This window comes from Sus scrofa, chromosome 1 (genome assembly GCF_054392235.1).
Source record: "Sus scrofa isolate SSC_HxYL_T2T_F1_AM1 chromosome 1, Sscrofa_HxYL_maternal_Yorkshire_Landrace_v2.0, whole genome shotgun sequence".
NCBI classification, from domain to species: Eukaryota; Metazoa; Chordata; class Mammalia; order Artiodactyla; family Suidae; genus Sus; species Sus scrofa.
Genome location: NC_139383.1, coordinates 127,478,862 through 127,506,462, shown reverse-complemented (window position 1 = coordinate 127,506,462; position 27,601 = coordinate 127,478,862). Strand labels below are relative to the sequence as shown.

Below are 27,601 nucleotides of genomic sequence, written 5' to 3'. Positions count from 1 at the left end.
TGTTACACCAAGAATGTTTCTCTTTTCTGAATTCAGATTGCGGATTCAAGTTCCATTCATGTTGTACTTACTTGTTACAGTGCTTAGACTAAACTGTAACGAAAAATAGATTTATTTAAGAATATTTTTATCATATAGGAAGACACAAGTCTAGGTCAGATGTCAGCTTCTTTGTGATACTTTTTACAATTCCTCCAGTAGGATTTAATTTTTCTTTCTTCTCTAGATTCAGAGCATCATATGTATATTTAAAATATTTACTTTATTTACATTGAAGTTTAATAGGTTACTTGTGCCTGCCTCCCTATGCCCTACTTTGTACCACTACCAACATTTTTCTCCATCCCACTAGACTCTAATCTTAAATACTGGCACCTATATTTAAGGTCATAGTAGAGGCTCATAGCAGAGACTCGTGTTTGCAGCATTTTAACATTCTTATGAATTGCGAAATTGAAAACTAATTATGACCTGCTAAGTGTAACTGTCAACTCTTTCAAAAGCACAGTGAGGGGGCTAAAATGTCTCTGGACTAGAATATTTCAAAGTGTCTCTGTCCTACTGTCTCAGACAGTGGGATGCTCCTTCCTCTTGTCCATAGTCTAACTGCACTTAGGAATTTTCTCTACATTTACTCAATACCCATGTATGATGTTACTGCACCTCTGGGCCCTGGCTACAAATCTTTCTTAGATAGATTACTTCCCCTTTGCCCATCACTCCTTACCCTAGCTCAATTCCTCTTCTCTTCTGAAAATTGCTTCACTGCAGTTACATCAAACACAATTCAGGGATCCTGTTCATCCCTGTGCATTCACTCCTTTCCAGGTTAGACTTTGCTCCGCTCCGTTTGGCTCCTGCCTGTATCCTGGGGCTTTCTGTCCTCCCAAGACCAGACATTTGCCTACCAGTTGTCTCAGCCTCTACCTACCATCTGTCCCATGGGAGACTGATTGTATTTTTACATCCTTCTCTTTCTCACTCTCTATGTAATAAAAGAGTTATTTACTTGAATAGGAAGCCCATTTCCCCAGGAGACAGACCAGAAATTCTTTCTGTGGTATTTCAGCTTTTCTCATTTTCTCTTTAGTAAAGCAGCAGGATCCTGGGGCTGGGTTTAAAACATGTCATTCTCCATATGAGTTTCATTGGCCTTAGTAGCCTCTGTTTTGACTGCTTCTTTTTTCTGTTCTCTCTTCATTGACAGAGTAGCAGGTATCACTAATACTGTTATGCTTTCCAATAACAATACCTTGGTTTCTACGTTTAGTGTTTTAATAATAATGGACTTCAGTTTTTGATCACCAGCAGTACCAGTATTTTTTCTGGAACCCATGTTCTGTTGTTCTGTTCTCACCCTCTAGGATTCACATCTACTCTGAACTTCACTTTACAGAAGTAGTTTTTTATTTGTTTGTTTTTAATTCTCAGCCAACCTAACAGCCACTAAATTAGTTTAGATGATCAAAACCAATTTTGATTGATAGATGGATGAATCAGATAGATAGATAGATAGATAGATAGATGCTTTTCTCTAAATGAGGGTTTCTTGACATTAGGGTTACTGACATTTCAGGATGGATAGTTCTTGTTATGGGAGCCTGCCATGTTTATAGCAGGGTGTTTAACTGTATCCCTGACCTCTCTCTACCCACTAGATAGTAGTCCTTCCCCACTCCATCCGCCCAAGTTTGACAACCAAAATGTCTTCAGATATCACTAAATGTTCCTGGGGGGCAAAATCATTCCCAGTTGAGAGCCACTGCTCTAAATCCTTCTATACCTCCAATAATTAGTAAATAATAATGACAACAATTTTAACATTTTAAGAATTAATATATTTCGCACAAATACCACAGACTCAGCCCTTTGGAAAGCACTCTCTTACGTAAAATTATTACAGCATGATATATGTCTCTATGAGTTAAGTATGAAGAAACAGAGAATATAGAGAAAGTGGTTTAAGTCATACAGTGTTTTTTTTAAACACTGGCCAATTCCAAAGCTCACACTTTTTACAATTATGTCATATATTTTGCATCTTGTCTTTTATGACATAGCTATATCTGTCATTGGGTACCTTCTTGAAAGATGAAAGGTATTTTTTTCATCTTTCTAGGTCATTAATACTGAGACTAAGTATGGCACTTTTCCCATTGTAGATATCAAAGAATACTAGTTGAACTGAATGTCTTTTTTGTTTGATCTAAGAATGAAAAGTTGCCACACTTTGAAGAATGGGTTGTTAATAAATATTTGCTAAATGAATATCTTAAATATTTAGAAAAACCAGGTAGCTCACCATCTATTGGTTTTCTGTACTCCTATGAACTTCTGCAATGAAGGGTAGGGGAGTGATGGGGGATCATTTTAAGATAGTATTTGTGGAGTTCCCGTCGTGGCGCAGTGGTTAACGAATCTGACTAGGAACCATGAGGTTGCGGGTTTGGTCCCTGCCCTCGCTCAGTGGGTTAACGATCCGGCGTTGCCTTGAGCTGTGGTGTAGGTTGCAGACGCGGCTCGGATCCCGTGTTGCTGTGGCTCTGGCGCAGGCCGGTGGCTACAGGTCCGATTCAACCCCTAGCCTGGGAACCTCCATATGCTGTGGGAGCGGCCCAAGAAATAGCAACAACAACAACAAAAAGACAAAAGACAAAAAAAAAAAAAAAAGATAGTATTTGTACCCCTTTTCATCTGTTTATTTTAGTATAAACTCTAGGAATCTTTTCCTTTCATTCATTAATTTATTTCTCATTTGGTTTTGGTCAACATCACAACCAAAGTAATGTTGCATTGTCTTTACACAGCACCATTTTCCAAGGAAGCAGAACTGTATTGCAAACACTATTCAATTTATCCTAAATCTTCAGTAAGGAGAGTAGGGGTTATTATTTTTGCCTTTTAGTGGGCAGGGCTAATTGGAGGCATCAAGTAACTGACACGCCCAAAGATAGTAAATCAAATTCATGACTCTATTACTAAAGTTAACTTCTCTATTAAGAAATAATAGAACTCTTAGTCTATAACCCTGATGATTTAATCAATGATCATGTACTGTTTCCTATAGATATATATTGTGAAAATGAAGAAAAACACATTTACCTTGTGCCTAGACAAAGAATAGATTACTCTGATAATCATTGTAAATGTGTATGTTCATTATGACTAGATATCAACATCTCCATTTTTTAAAATGAAGCTGAAAGAAATTAAGAAACCTGCCCCAAATCTACAGCAAGAAAGTAGCAGAAATGGGTTTCAAAAATCTTAGACAAGACATTCAGTGACCTAAATCATAGCAATATTTCTCAGGTCAGACTCCCAAAGTAAAAGAAATAAAAGTGAAAGTCAACAAATGGGACCTAATCAAATTTATAAGCTTTGGACAGCAAAGAAAACCATAAACAAAATGAAAAGATAATCTTAGGAACTAGGCAAAGTACATGCAAATGAGGTGATTGACAAGGACTTAATTTCCAAAATATACAAATAGCTCATACAGTTCAGTATCAAAAACCAAACAACCCAATCAAAAAAAATTGGGTGGAAGACCTAAATAGACATTTCTCCAAAGAGAAAGGCAATAGGCACATGAAAAGATACTCCATATTGCTAATTATTAGAGAAATGAAAATAAAAACTACAGTGAAGTATCACCTCACACCAGTCAGAAAGGCCATCATCAGAAAGTCTATAAATAATGAATGCTAAAGAGGATGTGCTGGTATGAATGTAAATTTATGCATCCACTGTGGAGAAGATTATGGAGGCTTCTTCAAAAATTAAAAAATAGAATAACCATATGATCCTTCAATCCCATTTCTGGACATTGATCTGGAAAAGATAAAGACTCCAATTAAAAAGATTATATGCACCACAATATTGATAGCAGCACTATTTACAGTAGCTAAGACATGGAAGCAACCTAAATGTTCATCAGCAGATAATGGATGAACAACAACAGAATGATCAACAGAATGAAATAATGCCGTTTATAGCAACATGGATGGATCTAGAGACTGTCATGGTAAATGAAGTAAACCAGACAGAGAAAGACAAATATCATGTGATATCACATACATGTGAAATCTTAGAAAAATGACTCAAGTGAGGAATTCCTGCTATGGCACAACTGGTTAAGGATACTGCATTGTCTCTGCAGTGGTGCAGGGTCAACCCCTGGCCTGGTGCAGGGGCGTTAAGAGTTTGGCATTGCCGCAGCTGTGGTTTAAGTCACAGCTGTGGCCTGGATTTATCCCTGGCCTGGCAATGTACACATGCCCTGGTGAGGCAAAAAAAAAAAAAAAAAAAAAAAAAAAAATGACACAAATGAGCTTAATTACAAAACAGAAACAGATTCATAGACATAGAAAACAAACTTTTATGGGAGAATGGGGGGAGGGATAAATTGAGAATTTGGGGTTAATGGATAAACACTACTATGTATAAAATAGATAAACAGCAAGGACCTACTGTATAGGACAGGGAACTATACTCTGTATTTTGTGATAATGTATAAGGGAAAAGAATCTGAAAAATTTTATCTGTATCTATCTATCTATCTATCTATCTGAATCACTTTGCTCTATACTTGAAACTAACACAGCATTGTAAATAAATTATACTTTTAAAAATGATTCAAGTTTCGAAGACATTCTACTAATGCTTGGTTTTAATTAATTTTCACAGACTTTTATAAATAAAGAACAATCCAAAAAATTCAGCACTTAGATAAGATTTGAACAACCCACAGTTGTTCAAGAATCAGCCTTCCCATTGAAGCAGGAAAAGGAATAAATAGAAGAATTTACTTTCTTGGGCCACGGGTTGTAAATATAAAACTAGAGTGTAAGCCAGGTAGGTTCTGGAAGGGCTAGAAGAGTGAAACATACTTACTTTTGTCCTTTCCCCAAGAATACTTGTACTGTGAAATATTACATGTATGGATGGGTAGCCACATTGTATGTACTCCAAAGATTTTTTTTACAGTACTATTCTTTTTTATTATTAATTTGATTTAGTTGATTTAGTGTTTTGCTTATTTCTGCTGTACAGCAAAGTGACTTGGTTATACACATATATACATTCTTTATTAAAAAAAATCTATTGGAGTATAATTGACTTACAAAGTTGTGTTAGTTTCAGGTGTACAGCAAAGTAAATCTGTTATATGTATATATATATATACATTCCTTTTCAGATTCTTTCCCCATATATGTTATTTTCTATATTCCTTTCAGTTATGATTTATCTTAGAAGATTGGATATGGGTCCCTGTGCTATATAGTAGGACCTCATTATCTACCACAGATTGTTGTATTTCTTTAGGCGATGAAGTGATCCCAGAACACTCCACATGGCACTTTGGGATTCTTACAGATGAAAGGTGCTGTATATGTTTCAGGTGTTATTATACAGCACTTACAAAAAATATTTTCACTTATTGGTATGGACTCACTGTTGAACAGCTTAGAAGTGATAGTTATTGCTGATAATAGCAGTCAGAATAGCAGTATAAATGGCCCTTTTTGCTATACTTTGCTCCATATTTTACTGTTTTTTGCTTTGTTATCCAGAGTCGCCTAAAACAGGAGAGGAAGATATTTGCTGACAAAGATTAAAAATAGAAAGATGACTATTTTTCTTGTTGTGGTCAAGGTTGACAGTAAGGAAAGAATTTCCGTGAGTGTATCATAAACAAAATTAGACCACAAGAAGTTAAAAAAATTGTTAGAGTGTAATATTTTGGTTTTAAAACCTGTGGCATAAATGCTGTTATCTTCTGATGATGCAACTATTATAATTGGAAATGTTCACTTTATTGGTAGAAAATGTGATACAATGCATTGTCTTTATGTTTTCATTTTAATTTTGAAATCTCCTTTAATACAATCATCTGGACCCTGAATTATTTGCCCTGGCCAATTGTACTACCCACTTGTGATCATTAGCTTCCTGTCCTTCAAGCTTCTGTAAGATGCCACTAGAGAGATGTGCCCATCACTTTACCTTGGTATCACGAACTCTTCTCAATCAGCTATTGTTCAGCCAAGCAAACAGTGCTACTATTCTATTTGGAATTCTCACTGTTAGGGTAAGAGAGGAACTAGCCCCTTCACTGTAAGTGTCTCAGGGCCTCCTTCTTGGCAGGAAAAAGTGATGATTTTGAGATTGATAGCCCCATTCTCAAGCCAAATAATTGAGAAATTGAAATTTGACTTGGCATTTCCTTCTAGCTATTGCTCTTCTCTTCCATCCTTTTTACTTTGATTGCTCAAGTCTTAGATTTAGTGATACCTCTTCTGTTTGCCTACTTTTAACATTTAGTTTTCAATAGGACCTAGCCAGTCTGGTTAATGACTCTCCACAAAAGCTTTATTGACATTATTTTTTCTCCTTTATCTTCTTATAGATTTTGACACTCTGGATTACCCCTCATTCCTTAAGTCCTGCTAAAACTGAGATTTCTAAAAAGACTCACTCACTTTCTTTGCAACTATTGAAAAGTTTTCTGCTACATATAACAATTCAGATCTACCGATGTGTAGAATTCAGTAACTCCATCTTTACTCCTGTACTAGTTAGGATTCGCTAGAGAAACAGAACCAATAGGATAGATAGAGATAGTGATGGTGAAATTTAAGAAATTAGCTCATGAAGTTTTGGGGGCTGGTTCTGCCAAATCTGAAGTCTGAAGTCTGTATGGCAGTGTAGCAGACTGGTAACTCAGGCAGGATTTCTTTGTTGCAGTCTTAAGAACTGCTTCTACTTTGGGAAATCTCAGTCTTTGCTCTTAAAGCCTTCAGCTGATTAGATGGTACTCACGCACATTAATCAGCTTTACTCAAAGTCTACCAAAATTAATCATATCTTTAAAATACCTTCACAGCAAGACCTAGACAGATATTTCACCAAATAATTGGTCATCATCGATTAACCAAGTTAACATGTAAATTAACCACTTTTCTTTTCTTCCACTCTAGAATTTATTTGTCCTTAGTAGATGAAAAATTGAATATGATTTTATACTTATCAAGTATTTTGGTTGTATTGCTTTTTGGAGTTTCCCATACCTTTTGCTTTTCGCCCTTATTGTCAGCAGTATTCATTGTCTTAGAGGAGAGGTGACAAGATACATGAGCAAAGAAAACACTTTTAAGTTTTGTTTTGTTTTTTTAATTTTATGGCTGCACCTATGGCTTATGGAAGTTTCTAGAACAGGGATTGACTCTGAGCTGCAGCTGCAACCTACGCCACAGCTGTGGCAATGCTGGATTCTTTAACCCACTGTGCCAAGCCAGAGATCAAACTCATACCTCTGCAGCGACCCAAGACACTGCAGTTGGATTCTTACCCCAGTTCTCCACAGTGGGAAATCCCTTTTAAATTTTAACAGGCTTTTGCTTTTTAAAATCCTTAGCCCTATACTACTAGGGTACAGTGTTTATGTCACAAACAGCAAATCTAAGAAAGTAGATAAGTCAGCCTATCTCATTGTGGAAAAGGTAAAAACTTCATGGGGAGAGCAAAGAGAAGACAAATAACTTAGATGCACTTGGATTCCTCAAAAATAATCCTGTATGTCATGCATAGTCTGTTTCCTAGTTAGGGGTGGGGTGCAGAATAGAAACCTAAGAGAGTAGAACAGTGGAGAGCTGTTTTCTGCATGGAGCTCAGGAAAATTGAATGTTCCACAGAATGTTCCAACATGCAGCATGGCACAGACATGGTTGAGTAGAAAGCCTGAGATAACCTCAATCATGTTTTAATGAAGAGCAGTAGAGAGTCAGACCAGAGATACCTATTGCTAGAAAAGAGAGCAAAGTAGCTTAAATATGAATGGACAGATGACCAAAGACCAGATTGACTGAGGAAGAATTTTTTTTCTTCTGGAAACTGCGTATCTGAATATAACATTATCTATATATTTAGTATGGATATATGGTGACTGAATATTCACTAGCTATCCACATCCCCCTACTACTAGGTTGACATTACCTAAGTCAAAGGCGACCTTACATCTCTATTTGCCTGGGATATTACTGATTATACTGGTTGCCTCATGCGTAATTGTTAAAGAGCAGTTCCTCTTACTCTAGAAAGTGACTTTGCACTAAAAACTGAGTGACCAATTTAAGCCCTTAAAAGTTAGATGCAACGTATGAAAACAGTGGGAAAATAAAGGGAAAAATCTAAAATAGAAATTAAATTTATTTATAGAGAAAATAGGATGAGTTTTGGGTATACCTGAAGGTATGTACTGAAATTCACATCTTTCCTAATATAAAAGACACCTAAACCGCAGACGTTTACACCTTCAAATCCATTACATATGCATAGACCATTACTTGAATACAGTAAAGTAAATGATACATTTTATGTACTTAATTTCTGGCTCAATTCTTATAGTGCCTTTATTCTAGCAGCAAATATTATCACTAACTTATTATCATAAGATGAAAGAAAGCAAGGAATACTTTATGAAGGGCTTCACAAACCCAGCTAAGGAGGTTTGGAATAATTTCAAAGGAGTGAAAGAATGAGATTTGTGGAGGTAGAGAATGAGTTCAGTGTGCAGCATTTTGTATTGAAGTTCCTGTAGGATGTTTAGAAGGAGATGATGATTTTGCAGGTGAATTTTTGGGTTTGGTGCTGAATATGTATGAGGGACATGTTTTGAATTATGAGCATATAAGAGTTAGAGTAAATAGTAAGCACTGAAAAGAAAGAGGAAAATAGAGTGATTAGTTTCTCCTAGTCTCTCAGTAGATGTAAATTTAACCTGAGTAAGCTTTATGTTGAAGTCAGGCTGGAAGATGTTATTTTGAAATAAATAAAACAACATAACATTTTATGAATTTTGCTTGGGAATTTATGTAGAAAGAATTTTACCTTACACCAGTGTTTCTTGACCATGGGCAATTTTGTCTCACCCCTGGGGGACATTTAGCAATGTCTGGAGACATTTCTGGGTGTCATAACTTCATTAGCATCTGGTGGCAGGGTCCACAGATTGTACTAAATATCCTGCAATTCACAAGACTGCCCCCACCAAGCAGAGTATTATCCAGCCCCAAATGTCAATTGTGCTGAGGCTGAAAAACCTCTGCCTGAGACAATTGAGCTAACAATTTTGTTGAAAGAGCTGAAATCATCCTTAAATTGTTTTTTTGATCAAGAAACACCACTGAAGGACTTCGACGTAATGCATGAAAGAACCCTGATGTTCTGGCTGGAAGTCCATTCCAGTTAGCTTTTCTAACTCGAAAGGCCACTTAACTGGTCAAAAGTTCTTGTTTGCACAGGAGCACAATGGGTGTATACCACACTGACATCTCCCAGAAAGTACAATACTTTTACCCACTGAACCCCACAACGTAGGTTAGCAGTTGATGCAAAGATAACAAGTACCATAGCATGAGGATAGATGGGAGTCCAGATACTACTAAAGGCATCTAAAAAATGGAAGGTTGAAAGTGGCCATAAAGTTTGGCTCTTGCATTGTCAAATATAAGGACAAAAGATGGTGAAGGGGGCCAGAAATATAAAATAACCGTTAAAAGCACAGATTGTAGAGTCTAACTGTCTCAGCTTGCAAGTCTCCTAGTCCTATGATTCATTAGTTGGGTAATCTAAGCAAATTACTTATCCTCTCAAGTACTATACTTTTTAAATCTGTAAAATGGGCATTAAAAAAATACTTCAAAGAGTTATGTTTGGAAGTAAAATATCACAAACAGAGCTAAAGGAGGGGTTGGCACATGGTAGATTGCAATTAATCCCATCTATATATGCTTTGGGAGTCTAACTGGTAAATTCAGCAAAAGATCTAGCCCTAGCCCACTGCTTACAAAGTGACCGGCTACTAAGGGTTTCTAGGTAATTAACACAAAGGTATTTATACATTAATGCTGCAGTTGTGATTAAACTTATTGTTTCTTTTTAATCAAATCAATTATTTCCTAATTTTTTTAAATGGTGACATTCTTGCTGTTGATTCTATTAGTTTCTCCCAAATGAGTGGAAGTTGATAAAATAGTTTCATGCTTTTCAAATTGTAGTTCTCATACCCCTAGTGAAAAACTGGGGACCACAGATAAGACATGCAGTTATAAAAGACTCTAAATGATTCCACAGAATCTAAGTACAAAGCCTGCAGGTGTACAGACTGCACTGTAATATCTAAATTCTTTTTACACAGCTTACTAGCTATGTGACCTTTGGAAAATTACCAAGCTTTCTATGTTTTTGTTTCCTCATCTATAAAATGAGACTAGAAACTGTCTCATAAAATGGCTGTTAAGATTAAGAAACAATGCCTGAACAGTTTTTTTTTGTTTTGTTTTTTTGTTTAAATAAATTGAATAAAATAAAAAAGAAATTTATTGAACTCCACCATTAAGTTCAATTAATGGATTCAGTTACCATAGAGTTTCTGTCCAACTATAAGAATTTTTTGTCTACAAAATAGTTAAAGCTTTCTCTTTATTTCCTTTCCTATTGTATAAAATTTAAATATCCATTTACCTTTGATATCTACTGTGCAAAGAGGTTGTAAAGTACTTAAGCAAAATACACCCCAGAATGTTCAGTAAATGTTAGCTATTAAAATGTTAGGGGGAGTCCAAGATGACAGCATAGGAACTCATCCTGAACTCATCTCTTCCCAGGGACACACCACATCTACAGCTATATATGGATTATTTTCCTCTGAAAAAAATCTGAAAACTAGATGAACTGCTGTCTTCAACAAGGGATAAAAGGACTGTATGATGACCCGCCCCTGGGACATATGTAAACAATAGAGAAGGATCGCACCAGATGGGTGCTTCTCCTGGAGGAAACTGGTTGCCGCCCACATCAGGCATCGCAGCCCCTGGGATTTGCACTGAAGAGACAGGCCCCCCAAATGTCTGGCTTGGAAAAGCAACAGAGCTGATATCCAAGGGACCTAAGTGCTGTAGGAAACTGAGATTCCCCTCTCCAAGGGCTTGTATGAGGTCTCACTTGGCCTGAGACCCAGTGAAAAACCCACAGTTTGAAAGAAGCCTAGACTATATGTAAAGGAGATTCATTCGCTAATCTAAAAAGGATTGGCTGGAGAAGTGGAAAGCAGTCAGAATACTCCCTGGTGACAGAGGCTTTGGCAAATGCTATCATTGCATCCTCAACCTAACCTGATGGCAGAAGCCACAAGCTTAAATGTGGCACCTTCTGGCCATGTTTCTAAAACAGGTTGGGGAGGGCACTCAGGTCAGGTACTATCCTGCTGCCTTGCTGAAGCCAGACAGGTCAGGCAGTTGTGGCACTTCGTTGCTCCTTGGCAGGGGGCAGTGAACAGGAATAGGGGCAGCATTATACTGCCCTCTAGCTAATGTCCGTGCACATGGGCAATTGTAACACTCCAGGACACTCCCCCACAAAAAAAGGCAACTTACTGAATAGGAGAAGATATTAGCAAATCATATTTCTGATATGAGATTAACATCCAAAATATAATTTAAAAATTTTCTGTAACTCAATAACAAAACCACGAACAATCTGATTTTTTTTTTTTTTGAGGATCTGAATAGACATTTTTTTTTTTTTCCAAAGAAGGCATACTGATGGCCAATGGGAACAGGAAAAGATGCTCAACATCACTAATAATCAGGGAAATGCAAATCAAAACAACACTGAGATATTACCTTATATTTGTCAGAATGGCTATTATGAAAAAGACAAGAAATAACAAGTGTTGGTAAGAATGTGGAGAAAAGGGAACCCCCAACGCTGTTGGTGGGAATGTAAATTAGTACAACTACTATGGAAAACAGTATGAAGTTTCCTCAAAATGTTAAGAATAAAGCTCCCATATGATTCAACAATTTCACTACTGAGTATCTATCTGAGGAAAAGTTATACACTAATTTGAAAAGATATATGCACCCTGTGTTTACTGAAGCATTGTTTATATTAGTCAAGATATAGAAAAAACTTAACTATCCATAAACAAATGATTGAATAAAGAAGATGTGGTATATAGATGTGAATAGATAGGTAGAGATATAGGAATACTACTCAGCCATAAAAAATAATGAAATTTTGCCGTTTGCAACAATGTGGACAGAGCTCAAGGGTGTTACACTAAGTAACAAATCCCAGGCAGAGAAGGGGAAATATCTCATTACTTCCCTTGTATATGTAATCTAAAGAAAAGAAAACAAACAAACAAAAAAAAACAGAACAAAATCCCACACTCATAGATACAGAGAAGAGTTTGGTTGTTGCCATAGGGAGGGCATTTGGAGGGAGGTGAAATGGGTAAAGGGGATTAAGAAGTACAAACTTCCAGAGATAAAAATAAGTAAGACATGGGGATGTAATATACAGCATGGGAGATATAGTCAATAATATTAAGTTTATAAGGTGACAGATGGTAACTAGATTTAGTATGGTGACAATCTTACAATGTATATAAATGTTTAATCACCGTTTGTACACTTGAAACTAATATAATATTGCATTTCAGTTGTACCTCACTAAAAATCAATTTAAATAGAAAATAAAATTTTACATATTTAGCCAACATAAATGTGCATGCATGCAAAATTTAAATGACTTTTTGAAATAAACTTCAAGATGTCAGAATTTCATATTTATTGTGCGCTACCTTGAGACTACTTTTGTGTACTAGTTTTTTTCTTCTGAGAATAGTTTGGTAAATTTTTGAGAAGTGTAGATATAGGTGGTCTTTCACGCCACTGAACAGGTATGCAGATATAGAATATCTTTGACCAATACTCATAGATGCTTTCCAAAAAATCTTATGAATAGCTACAAACCCAATATCATTTTCAGCTGTTTAGTTTAATAATCTTACACTCACTAATCACATATTGCACTCATTAATCATGTTACAAAGGAAGACCATTAATAGCTGTGACCAGACATGCAGAAAAATCCCCTGCCTGAAAGTCACACCTGCTGGATTACTGTGTACACTGGTTATGGCTAGCTGCGATAGGATAGCATCAAATGGGTGACCTCACTGCAGAGTTCAGAGGAACCACATAACCTGGGTAATTTCCTGGGCTGTGCTCCTGAACAACCAGAGAGATACAAAGTTAGGACCACATACAGGGCAAAAGAGATGAGACACTCAAAGATGCCAGATAACTCTTTTTGTAAATAAATTCAGTACACCAACACTTGCTATAATAAAATTAGTAAGCTGAGAATTTACCCACTATACCAGATTAATTGAAGTTCTCAATTTTAGTGATTCCTTAGTATTTAGTTTTCCTTTTCTCATGTCCCCACTCCTCTCACACAATCTTCTCATCCTCTGGATAGTTGTATTATTTTTTTTGTGATAGTAATGATTACTTTGTAGTAATTATTACTTGCATTATTCACAGTTGGACCATGTAGTACACTATGATTACATTTCCTCTCTCTCTTCATTTGCTTAGTTTTCTGTCACAGCAACCCCTATCACCAATCCATTACCAAGACCACTGATATAACTCTGAGATCACTCTGAGTAATCTTATAGTTTCATTCTTATTTTGGAGACCTCCTACTGTAATCCTCCACTTTCTATAACTGGCCCAGTTACTTTCTAGGCCTTTCAGATAGCAGTAGGCATGCCATCTACCTTCCCAGTTCTCTGGGGAAATTCCTTCTTTCCTATGCTGTACATACTACTCTTTCTTGGTTTATTCCTTTTTTTTTTTTTTTTTTTTTCTTTTTCTTTTCATGGCCACACATGTGGCATATGGAAGTTCCTAGGCTACGGGTTTAATCAGAGTTGCGGCTGAGGCCTAACACCACAGCCACAGCAACACTGGATCCAAGCCACGTCTGTGATCTATGCAACAGCTTGTGGCAACACTGGATCCTTAACCTACTGAGCAAGGCCAGGTATTGAACCCGCATCCTCACAGAGACAGTGTCGGGTTCTTAACCCACTGAGCCACTACGGGAACTCCTATTCCATCTTAAAGGTGGATCATGCTGTCCAGTAGTTTTAGAGAAAATGTACATGGAAGAGATAGATTGGCTAAGAATTCCAGCATGGGAATGGTTTTCATTAGGATATTTAAGTCATGACCCCATTTTTCTCTAGCATCTAGAATTGCAGTTGAGAAGTCTAATGCCATTCTGATTCCCCATGGTTTATAGAGGGCAACAATTCTCTTTTCTAAAATTTTTAAGATATCTCTGTCTTTAGTATTGTAAATTTTTACTGGAATGGGCCTTTGTGTGGGTCTTCTTTGTAAATTTTGCAGAACTCACCATGAATTTTTTTAATCTGAAATTTGTTTTCATCCTTTCTGGAAAAATTGCTTAATTTTATTTTACATCATTTTCTTCCCTCTGATTTCCCTGTTTACTCTTTCTGGAACTCTCATTAATATTATTTTTAAGATTAGACATCCTTTAATTGAATTGATCTTCACATTTTTTTTATTTTCTGTTTTCTACTTTCTGGGAGATTTCCTCAATTACTTCTTCCAACTTTTCTTTTTTAAAAAGAAAATTGCTAGCCTTTGAATGTGTGTATGAATGTGTTTTGTTAATGCCGTATTCTTAATGGCTGGAACAGTGCCTTGCACATAGTAGAAATTTTTTTAAAAATTTGTTGAAATGAATAAATGAATGCTATCACATATTGTTGACTTCCTGCATACTCATTTTTCTACCCTCCCGTTTTTATGTCTTAAAGGTAATTTCCTCTCTTATCTCTCCAACTTTATAAATTATAGATGTTTGGAGATTCTATTAATACCCTATATTGCCTGCTTTTGATATCTTCCTATACCTATTTGTTTTGGGGTCTGTCTTTCGTATTGGAGGCTTTCTTCATATGCTTTATCCTTGACTTTCCGGCTAGTTAGGCACAAGAATATTTTGTGTTCCTGGGCAGGCTAGAACATTGGGCTTTATCCTGGGGTTATCTGGATATTAATGTTTCATTGGAGCAACCTGAATGGGAAGCATCTGTAAATCTTCTCTCTTAGGATTTTTTTTTAAATGTTTAATTGTGGTAAGGCATACAATAATATAAATTTTACCATTTTAACCATTTTTAAGTTCAGTTATGTTAAATGTATATACATTGTGGTGCAACCAATTTCCAGAACTCTTTCATCTTGCAAAACTGAAACTCTATTCACATTAAACAACTCCTCATTTTTTGCTTCCTCCCCTGCCACCCCCTCCAGGTAATCATCATTCTACTTTCTGTCTATATGAATTTGACTACTCTAGGTTCATCATATAAGTGAAATCATACAGTGTTTGTCATTTTGCGACTGGCTTATTTCATAATATCTTCAAGTTTCATCCATGTTGTAGCATGTGTCAGAATTTTTAAGGCAGAAGTATATATAACCCACATTTGGGCATCCATTCATCTACTGATAGAGGAAGGAAATTAGGTTCCTTCTACCCTTTGGCTATTGCAAATACTGCTGGTATGAACATGTGTATACCAACATCTCTTTGAGATCCTGCTTTCAGTATTCTTTTGGATATATACCAGAAGTGGAATTGCTGGATTATATGGTAATTCTGTTTTGTACTTTGTGAAGCGCCATTGTACTGTTTTCCACAGCAACTGCACCATTCCATTTTACACTCCCACCAACAACATATAAGAGTTCCAGTTTCTTGACTTTCTCACCAACACTTGTCATTGCCTATTTTGTTGTTGCTGTTGTTGTTTGTTTTCTGATAGTAGCCATCCTAATGTGTGTGAGGTGGTATCTCATTGTGGTTTTATCCCTTCCTTCTTTTCAAGATGACCTCCCTGCTCTCAATTAGGCTTAGTTTCCTGAATCTAGAATCCTTCTTGATCAACCTGTAATGGGAGAGGACCTCAAAGTATCAGCTGGGGAGAGAAGTGAGGGTGGAAATCAAGGATCGTAACTGTTTTTTGTTTTTTTTTTTTTCAGTTTTCCGCTTTCGGCCATGCCTGTATCCCCACTTTAAGAGGTGACATTTGACTAATTTCTCAGCCCTTAAGAAACTCTGCAGTACACACCAGCTGAATTTTTGGCATCATCCTCTGTGGAATTTATTTACTTTTCAGTTTCAAAATTTTGCTTTACTTACTCTTTTCTCCAGTCTTATTTTTCTCTTCTGGAATTATGTCTTTTATCACATTATTTCAGTGGGGTTTTAGGAAAAGGTGGAGATAAATGTATCTTTAATTTGCTATTTTAACTGAAAATCATTGTAGCCATTTTATTATTGTTATTTTATATTATTATTATTAAGCAATACTATTTTTTTTTTCATTTAGGGTAAAGAAGGGAACAGAAGCAGAGAACAGTCTGGAGACACTCCTTCCGCCAAACTCTAGTAAAGGAAAATCAAGAATGAGCATACCCTTCCAGGTACATTCTGTTAGTATTTGGTGTTCCTGATGTCAGCCACGGTCAGCTTCCCACTTTAACCCTTCCCTGACTCAGATTTTCTACTCAGTTCATATATTTTCAGATTTTTGCCTAAAAGGAAAACATTTCTACTATATACCATCCTCAGTGGGAAGATAGAATATGAAATAAATTGCTTTGCCTTACAAAATCTTTCAGAAACTCCCTGACTTTTTAAGTTTTGGTATACTGTTTCAGAAGTACTTAGATGATTTGGTTTGGTCTCATTCATCACATAATTATAAAGCTATAGAAGCATTCTTGTTAGTGCCATCTGACAATATGATGACTGACAGATGTCACAAGGGAAGCTACCTGTCATCTCGTACAACCTCAGATGGACCATGGCCTGTCCTATTCTGATATAAAACATTCCCAGAGGATTATCTTTCAGGACCCAGAAGAAAAACTATTTACTATTTATTATTACCCAGTGAGCTGGGGAAAACCTTGGCCTTTAAATAAACTGTTGAAAACTTTGAAACTATCCGTAGATCCTGAGTGTACTTGGTTAACACGAAACATTAAAAAAAACCAAAATTTTTATTAAAACAAACTAGCTTATTTGTGCCAGACTGCTCTTGTTTCTAATCTGAGTTAAAGTACTTGTTCAAGCGCTGCAGTGCCGTGATGTTTGGCTATAATTAATATTTTAAACCTGGGAATTTTTGTAATAATTTCAATTATTTGTAATATTACATTCAACAATACTGTACATGCATATAGTGCTTGAGAGATTAGAATTATTCATTCAATGTATAGACGAGAAAAGTGAGGTTCAAGATATTATGTGAAACCACTTTTGTAATGTCAAATGCTAGTAAGAATGGAAAGGATCTTTTGTCTCTACTCCATTTGCATGCCTGCTGGAATGCAGAACACTTGCATTAAATTGCATAGATATTTGGGGAAAGTGATCAAAGATGTGAACAAAAGCAGTGAGGGACAGTGAAAACCAGATTAAAAGCTATTAGATATAGAACCCTCTCCTAACCTTTTGCTTCACCTGTGCCTGGAAAAGTGTATATTTTCTTTCTATTTTAGACACATTGAGTGACTGTATAAAAGGAACACTCTGAAGATTCCTTCACAAAAGCTGCCTATGTTTTCTATCACACGTCCCAGTTCTAGCAAAATGCCAGGAATTAAAGAAAATCTGGAGTTCTCATCATGGCTCAGTGGTTAACAAATCCGCCTAGGAACCATGAGGTTGCGGGTTTGATCCCTGGCCTTGCTCAGTGGGTTAAAGATCCGGTATTACCATGAGCTGTGGTGTAGGTCGAGATGTGGCTTGGATCTGGCATTGCTGTGGCTCTGGCATAGGCTGGCGGCTACAGCTCTGATTAGACCCCTACCCTGGGAACCATGGGAGCGACCCTAGAAAAGGCAAAAAGACCAAAAAAAAAAAAAAAAAAAAAAAAAAAAACAACAACAACAAAAAAAACCTGACTGCTCATCGGTTTCTAGTACCAAGGAAGGCAGTGACCCTCATCCATGCAATGGCTCAACATCTGTTTGTCCTCTGGCTTCACTTTCAGGTGCCCTGGGCCTCTCTGCTCAGACAGAGACTTCATTTGATTTGCACAGAGTACTAACTTGAATACAGTCACCTCTAGTTAGGACAATCAGAGAAAATGGCTTTATTTGGATGACTAAAAGAAAAACTCTCCATTTTAACTAAGTACCCTGGCTTCTTAGATGTTTATGAAGAATACAGGGACAGACTTTCACCATTTCCCCCCAAAGGCTTAAATGGTGGTGGAATAAAGCAGAATTTTCTTCTTTTTTTCTTCAAAGGCTTTAGTCTGAGAGAAGGTAAAGAAGTAAGATCCTGGTAAAGAAAGAAACAAAGCTAATATTACCAACATGTATGACTATAACTTCTGTATTAAGGGAAATGATGAACGCTTTCACATTATGGGAACAGCTTTAGCACACCCTTAAAATAGTATGTTAGAGGTATGTGAGGAAATAGAGAAATTTGTCTCTATTCTTTCAACCTTTTCTCTTCCACAAGGATTTTTAGTAAGTGTACGGTTTGGACTAGAGCTCAGAGAATGTGAAAGAAAATTTCTAGCCTTGAGTGTTGCTGCCACCTACATGGCAGGAAGACTACAAACAAAACCCAATTCCTTTCCAGACAGGCATCAGCTGCAGTATGCTTTCTATGAAAGCATACTTTAGAAATTCCCAAATTCATTTCTTTATTTGACTGTCCCAATCACAGGTAAAATGATGGTATTTACTATTTTCTCTTCACTTCTTATCTCAAAGTTTTGCAGAAACTGGACTAAATAGTTTGCTTTAGATGGTGGGAATACACTGATTATGTGAAATAGAGGATGATCCAAGGAAATATTTATCATCAAAACAGTCCTACGTGCAGCTCTATCTCTGTGGCCATAACTGTCTCAGGGAAAGGATGAAGGCTGTTAGTCTTACTGTACTATAGGTTCCTCTTTCCACCCCAAAGGCTCCAAATACAAGAGGGAGAACTAAATAAAATGTTTCCTCAGTTAATTATAAGTTGATGCAAATGTAGATAACATAAATGTAAGAATTCTTCTGATATAGAGAAGTTATTTCCAAAAAGAAATGTGGTCTAAAGGAAATGTGATATGTCAAGAATATGCCATAGACCTTCCTTTTATCTTAAATTGCATTATCCTAGGCCATGATGCTCAGCGGCTAAGGTTGTGTGAAAACACCTTCTCCCTAGAAAATACACATCCAAAATCAAAAAGTCAATTGATGACTTTATAGATAATTGCAATTAAAATAATTGCTAAGTGAATAAATGATAGGTTTTTTAAGCATATGCCAAGCAATTATTGCTAGTGCATAATGTTATGAATATTGGCATTTTCTTGGCATTTGGCACTTTGCAGATTTAGGCACAGTGTTGTACTAAACATGTACTAATTTAGCGTTAAAAACCTTGTATCCTTGAATTTAAAAAGCACTGCTACCCATCTAATTAGTAACATATTGAAGACAGAAAGAATCCCTGAAAAGATGATGGGAAAACATGGTCTGTGCAATGAAAAAATGTATTTGGATAAACTATGTCAAAAGGTAGCACCATATATGCTCAACATTTCCCCGTGTGCACCACTGGAAATAAGCCATTTTAAACATTTTCAATGCTCTATGGCTTCAATTTTCACATGGTATTAAAATAAGTATATCTTATCATTTGCATCATTATAATTATGCTTGTAGTGATACAACTGTCACAGTCTGTTTACCTACAGTATGCTTTCTGGGATAAATGTGAATATATCCTAGACTTAATGAATAGAGCATAAAATTAAAAGGTGGCAAAAAAATTCAGTAATCAAGATAAACGTATTTTAATAAAATATTTATAAAAATAAAATTAATGCCAAAATCCATAACATTGAAATTTTAAATAATGATAGGATCTGAGAAGTTCTGATGAAGGCAAGAGTGAGGGAGGGAGTGGTGCCAGGACAGACCTCACCCAAGTTCCTGCCCTGCCAATGACATGAAATGATGCATGCTGTCTTCGGAGGTCACAGTTGGATGGGAGTTTCCAGTGGCATGCTCTTACTGGAAGACTTGTTTATTTCTAGCGTATGTTTTTATCATACATGCTATCTATAGGGTCCTTGTTAATGAAATCACAATGCAAAGTTGTCTGGGGACCACTGTACATGAAGCTATGTAACTTCAGGAAAATATCCACTTAAGAAAATTTTAACGTTGCAAGTTCTTTGGTCACACTTAATTTTGAAAGTATTTCACATTGCTAACTATGTACATGTTTAACAAGCAATGACTTCCATATAAGATTAGATACAACTTTGGGCATTTTACATGTAAAATAACATTTTATGGCAAACCAAAGAATATATAGCACTACTTTTGAATAACTATGTAGTCAAAATGTAGGCAATATAAAAATTTTAAAATCACATGAATAAGTCCATTCTGTGAAAATAACACTTTAAAATCAATTGTATATAATATATTCTAAGACTTCATTTTAAACATCTGGCATATAGTTCAATTTTAAAAAATTCAATTATTATAATGTGCCCTCTGGAAATCGAAGAGAAAGAACACCTTTTCTAAAATGTTCATGTGAACAATTATAAAAGATTCCTTTTTTTTTTGTCCTTTTAGTGCCACAACCGAGGCATATGGAGTTTCCCAGGCTAGGGGTCTATTGGAGCTGTAGCCGCCGGCCTATGCCAGAGCCACAGCAACGCCAGATCTGAGCCGCATCTGCGACTTACACCATAGCTCATGGCAACACCGGATCCTTAACCCACTGAGCGAGGCCAGGGATTGAACCCGCAACCTCATGGTTCCTAGTCGGATCTGTTTCCACTGCACCACGACAGGAACTCCCTCCCATAAAAGGTTCTTAAATGCAGAACACTGGAGGAAAATATCCCAAATACTACCATTTAGAGATAGAATGCTAAAATTTAGTAAAATATTTTCCTGTCATTTTTCTAATAGTGACATGTTCACAATAGCCTTAACTTGGTTTCTGAAATAGCAACAGAATATTTCAGGCCTGAGGCCACTGTTCTGTGTTTATAATGCTATAAATTTTACCTTATATTTGAAGTGCTTTACAGTGTTCAGATTGCTTTCCATAAACCATCTCATAGAGGGTCTCTGGACGAGTCCTGTAAGAGAGCTCTCTACTGGACAGGGAAGTGACACTCTGAGATGGACAGCAAGGACATGCTGCCTGGACACATGGCAGTGAAGTCTTGGTTCTTAGACCTAGAGTCTTCCGTTATGCAACACAGCCAGTGTGTAACTTATCGCAGATAACAGAATCCTGGTTTGCAAATTTGAAAATATGGTCTTCCTAGGAAGGAAGTATGTAATCAAAAGCAATATTAGGATTATTACCAAAAAAGAAAGCCAATGTAATTTTTGAATGATTTATTTATTACAATGGTACACTTTTTTAAAAAAACTAATACAATTACTCCACTTAACCTAAAATTAGACGTACAAAAGAACAGACACCTAATTAAGAGGCAGACAGTTTTGAGCTTCTAGCTGTGGTACCATGTGGGTGATCCAATTAATTGTGTGGCAATTTACTATTTCAAGTTCTCCTCATGAAAGGAATTGCTGAAACATGCTAAACATAAGTCAATATAATTACTTTTAAAAGACCAGTGGATTTGTGTCATAAACATACTTGCACATGGATATTAGGGAACATTTTTAAATGTCTATCTCTAAAACTTATCTTTAGGAATTAAAAGTTTTGATAACTAATGGTGTTGGTCTCCAGAATTCATATTGATAAGAGAATATTTTAAGTAATCATTTGATTGGGAGTTTTAATTTTAGCATCTATAAAATGTGATACCAAAAAATCTTAAAAATCTCATTTAGTAATGTTAGGAGTATGCTACTTCTGATTTCCTCTATCTAGTGACATCATAACATCTTTATCAAGGATTTAATATTGTTTTCTTTGGACCCAAAAAAAATGTTAACTATGGCAACTATTTAAACTTTTATTTGTTTTCAGAGCTGCACTTGCAGCATATGGACGTTCCCAGTCATAGCAATGCCAGATAAGAGCCACATCTGCGACATACAACACAGCTCACCAACACTGGATCCTTACCCACTGAGCAAGGCCAGGGATTGAACCTGTGTCCTCATGGATGCTAGTCAGACTCGTTTCCGCTGAGCCATGATGGGAACTCCTTAAACTTATTTTTATTCTTCTTCGAAAAAAATATAATATAATATAGTTTTAAAAAAAGTTTATTTTTAACAAGCATACCAAACTTGAGCATCAAAATTAGTTTCAAGTATTACAATTCCCATTTTGAGAGGATATATCCTTATTTGATATTGCTATCATTAAAAATATTTTGGAGAGTCCTGTTGTAATGACCTTCAGAGCCAGTACATAGCATGCAAGAAACTGTGTTCCATTGTCTAACTTGCTACCTTGCTTTACTTTAAAACATGTTCCAAGTGGCTTTTGACAATTTCCAAAAGGGTGAAGGGAGTGTATACTCTCTCTCTCTCTCTCTCTCTCTATATATATATATATATAATATATATATATAATAGTTTTTCAAGGGATGATAATTTTCCATCATTATTCATATTGATAACATGTTACTGTTACTGCGGTACAACTCAAAAGTAATTTCAAGTAATGTCATTTTCAGGGAGAAAAAGAACACATATTTCTATCTATTTTAAGAGTTACACTCAACTGATGTCTAGTCCTGGCATGTTCATTTAGGTCAACCATTAAATAGAAGCTTTTTAAGGGTAGAGACCATGCTATTTCAATTTTACAGTTTTATTTTCCAATCTCCCCCTTTCCCTTGACCACTGATTCTCCCTTGTGCAGAACCTGATGCTGGTGTCCCCAAAAATGTTTGTTGAATTGAAGTGACTAGAACTTCCCTATCAGATAGACAGATAGAGGTATATATCGTATATTTAGTACTTTATTTCCATTTTTCTATGCATTAGTCAATATTTGTATTCATATGCACACTAACAATCTTGTGATGATTTTCTATAAATTCAGGAATTATACAATATAAATCACAGCAAGTAAATCAGATCACTAAAGGCCGTAATAGATGAGCACTTTATGTCTATTCCTATTTATATTGTTGCATATTTTAGTTTGAGAATTCCTGCTAGTCAAGCTTCTTTCTGGGAATAGAACTATAAGAATTTATACTTAATAAGGATCAATTGTGATGTGCTATCAGTAGATTCCCCTTCCTTCATTTACATCTGTATGGCCAACAAGATCAACCTTTAGCTAAAGACATTAGCCTCTATGTCATTAGAAGTCTAAATTAACCTGACTGCACAAGATTTGTTCCTGTTTATCCCTTATTTGGGCTAATTGATGACTAAATGGAATTGGCTATTTGTTGACAACATTTCATGCTTAAGGATGAGATTTACCATAGGGTGATTGATCTGAATTAAAGCACCTACTAAAACAAAATATCCTAACCTAATAAATCCAACAAAATTTGGTAAAGTTTTAGATTAAATATATTGAAGTAGCATTAAATTTAAAAGCATTGCTTGTTACATTATTTAAAGGCAATGGGGTTATATAATTCAGGAACTGAAAAATAGAAGAAAATCTAAAATGTTGTTAAATGTGTGTCTGTGGACTGGTACTCCTTGTTGGAAATAGTCAAAGAAAACTAAGAAGCATAGAATGATTTAGATGATGACTTTCTAAGATTAGGTGAATTTGAATATTTTTGATTGCTAATGACACTTTCAATACACCCTGACCAAAATATCAGCAAATCTACTACAAACAAATAACTCGACTAATGACAACGTAGCTTAAATACAATGATAAACAAATGGCATGCTTGCGGTTTCTTAATTTGTCCAAATTTAATTCCTATAGACGAGATTCCATTTAGCACAGCTTACAGGAGCACACCTTTGATAACCATAAATGATGCCTTCGTTCATCTGGAAAGAAAACAAATTATCTTGGGTTATATAGTAAAATAAAAAAAGAATAAAGAAGAAAGGGAATGAGGAAAGAAGGGAAAAAGGAAGGGTGGAAGAGAGAGGAGGATGAAAGAAGGGAGGAAATGAAGAAAGCAGTAAAGGAAGGCAGGAAGGAAGAAAGGAATCACATATAGTTTATACATTTCTTTTCCTATACTGAAATAAAATGTCAGTATAAGAAAAATACTTATAAACCAGGCCCCAGGTAAATATATTTTAATTGCAATCCTAATAATACAGTTGTTTTTTTTTTTAATAACCAAGAAAGATAAAAAGTTGTCAATAGGAAGAATTGAGTTCGAAATTAGTAAATTTCCATGGATTTCAAACAGCTGGATTGTTTTTGGAAAAACTCACAACTTCAGTTTTAGGGTCAAATGTTATATAAATATTAGTTGAAATATGGTTTGAGCTATAGAGTTTTTTAAAGAGCATGCATTTCTCAGACTATTTGTATGATTATTGCAGGGTAAAAAATCTTACTTGATTAGATTAATTTGACTAATTGGAGCATTGTGCCTCAGTTAACTACTTATAAACACATTTATATTAATGATGCAACCATGCATAATAACTCCCACTCCTACTGGCAGAAACTCAAAAAGCTGATTATTTAGTTGAGCTAAACCAATATTCAATATTGTATTATATATGTATTACATATTCATGCCTAGAATTTTACATTTTTAAAAAGTTACTAGATTGATGCTTAAATTTTTCCCTTCAGGTAAATTATTTAAAATATTAATATTGTTAAGGCCAACTAAAAGACAAACTTACATGTTTTTACTACTGACATTGTTCTTACTTCTTCTAGAACATTTTTTAGCACTAACCAGAAGAAGTGTGTTCTTGGTGGCTATGATTGATGGGCTGCTCATACATTCTACATTTTTTCTGCTTCATGCATCATCATCAGCCATCTCCAGCACTCCAGTCCTGAATCTGTCCTACTTTCTGTTACCTGATTTTTGTTGGTGATTCATGAGCCAGAATAGTAAAAGAAAAAAAAATCCACCTTGGCTTTTCACAATGCAGTATCCCCTAGGAAACTGTGATAAATCTAGTTTTGTTCATTGGGTTCATGCAAATGCAATATTGATTAACAATGATGTATGTAGATCTACACACACAACATGCTATATAAAAACCACAAAAATGTATTAATGACAGAATACGTACTGATTATAAACTACTTCAGAATGACATGGAAATGCTTATCTGAGTTTTTTTTCCCTATATCCAAGCTCTCTCTTGTCACTACTCACTACTATTTTCAGCTGAAACTATATTTAAGTACACTCTCCCTAGTGCAGTGCAAGTAAAATTCTTTATTTTCCAAGCCGATAAGGTGATAAAAGCTCAAGCTTTCTCATTAGCACCTGGATAAAATTTGTGAATGTCACACTAAATCTTTTATCATCAGGGGCACAAAGATGAGGGGCAAGGAAAACTTATTTAATATTCAGAAGAACATGGATTGAGCTATAATCTCTGTGCATAAAATCATTAATAAGAATTTAAACAATGAAAGACTAAAGTGAACTATTTTTGTGATAACATCTTTCAGATTCAGAAGTGACTATGCCTTAAAGAGCCAAAGAAGGAAAGCCTAATGGCTCCAAAAAAAAAAACTCAAAAAAGGGAGATGCAATTTCACATGTTGTCTCAGCATTTCTATTACTGGACATCAAAGTTATTCCCACAGGTTCCAGGAATGTATAAAGGCCAGTGAAGAAGCCAGTAGACTTCACAGAGTCTAAGCCAGAAACTTCAACCTGGGATTCACCTGTGAGTCAAAACTCTTTGCTAATGAATTATTCCAAAGAAAAGACACTGCTGAGGGAGACCTTAACCTATCAGACAAGACCTCCAGGTTCACTGGCAGGGTCAGAGAAACAAGAATGTTCTGGTCTAAAGTTGCTTTGCCAACATTAATGGACTGCAGGCACTCACCTGGGTATACAGCTTGAACCAGTAAAGAGATCGCAATGGCATGATGAATAAGGTAGAGTGCTCTGGAGACCAGATGAATGACCACTCCACCAGGCATCTAAATTGTGACCTATATCCACACTTCAGCCCATTTACAAATGTAGTCCTAGTCAATTCAGTGCTGGAGAAGCAGTGATGTCAATGAAAAAGTAAAACAATCTACCTACCGGGTTTGAAACCCATTGTATTCAAAGATAATTCACAAAGTCAACTTTACTGTTTTATATAAATTCTAAAAATTTTATTACTGACATTTTAAAATTCTCTACCAACATTTAAAAATTTGCAACTTCATCTTAAAAAAATTATTTTATTTTCCTGCACTTCAAGTTTTCTTGCTCTATGCAAATGCAAATTAGTTGATACTAGCAACATTATTATTATCCTCTAATAATGTTGAGAGGATTTGCCAAGAAATTACTTTATTTGGAGAGAACAGTATATGAGACAATATTCTTGAATTGTGCTTGGATGGGGAAATGATTTTTTTTTGTTTTCATCTTCTAGGTGCTGTTTGAACTATTCATTAAAATGATGTAATAAATATATTAGTCATTGAGAATTGCATAGATAAAACCATGTAAGGTCAATATCCATTAAAGCTAGAAGACTGACCACATTCAACTTTGTAACAGGGGGATTTTGCATGTACATGAAAACGTTAAAACGAATTTTAAATGAGTGATAATATTTCAGGTGAAAATGATAAAGATGAATTCATTCAGATTTAAATACACTCTGTTCCATAAAAGAAATAACGAATATACTAATGCAGTATAAGCTTAGCACTGAAGTACAGCTGTTGATTTAAGGAAATCCTCTCAACGCTTACCATTTAAAAATCCCAAATTTTGTTTCTTCTTGTAACAAAGGTGGTTAAACATGCTTTCCAGAGGAATACCACTTATAAATGGTAAGTAGAGGTAACTAAATCACCGAAGTAATGTTTATAGTTTTGCGGTCCCTACAGTTGAATGACTTGATATTTTGAAGTTAATTTTTGGACACAGAGAAATGGACAGTCATATTTGCACAGTTCAAGGAAGTCCTGCCATGCCACCAATTTCACAAATCTTCCTTCATGTTCAGTTTCAAGAATTTTGCCTCTCAAATGCTCATACTTCAAGGAAATGCACTCTCTCATCAAAATCTTTCTTACTAAACAAGCACCTCTGTCAGAAGTGTCTTAATTTCTTATCACAGAATTTTATCCACACAAGGAGCAATAAATAATTCATGTCACTGATTCTTTGTTGTGTGTCCCTGAACTGCACCGAGCTGGAAGGCTGACAGCTGTGTCAGGACAAGCACCAAAGATCTGACATGACAAGTGACTAACAAGTTTCTTTCAGTTCATAGAGAAGGAAGACAATGGCCCAAAGTGCAGAAAGAAATCCTGAAACAAAATAAAACTGCTTCTTTCTTTTTACCTAAGTGTTTGCTATGAGCTTATTTCCAATCCACAAGCCCTGGTCATTTTATAGGACTGCCCAGCCCCCTTTACTCCTCACACTCGCTTGGCCATTTACGCCTGGCCACGGATCAATATGAGCAATTCTTGGAGAAATACGATGTCTCCATGACAACCAAGCCACAAATTCTCAGTGGAAGGCAGTGAGACCAGTAGTGAACTCTCCAGAGGTTTCTAGGCC

At 35.7% G+C, this 27,601-nt stretch overlaps 2 protein-coding genes across 6 annotated transcripts in view; one reads left to right on the top strand and one right to left on the bottom strand.

Annotated features, from left to right (window-relative positions):
• The window catches only part of LOC110261071 (uncharacterized), an 856,894-nt gene that overhangs the window by 510,092 nt on the left and 319,201 nt on the right, over positions 1-27,601 (top strand). The window contains exon 6 of the mRNA XM_084969796.1: positions 16,292-16,385. Within this exon, the coding sequence (XP_084825922.1) occupies positions 16,292-16,385 (94 nt within the window). The remainder of the gene's footprint in view (positions 1-16,291; positions 16,386-27,601) is intronic.
• WDR72 (WD repeat domain 72) overlaps positions 21,339-27,601 on the bottom strand; it is a 215,829-nt gene continuing 209,566 nt past the window's right edge. For all 5 annotated transcript variants that reach the window (XM_013992975.3, XM_084969784.1, XM_021095093.2 and 2 more), the window contains one exon: positions 21,339-23,912. In XM_013992975.3, the coding sequence (XP_013848429.3) occupies positions 23,857-23,912 (56 nt within the window). In that variant the 3' untranslated portion in view covers positions 21,339-23,856. The remainder of the gene's footprint in view (positions 23,913-27,601) is intronic.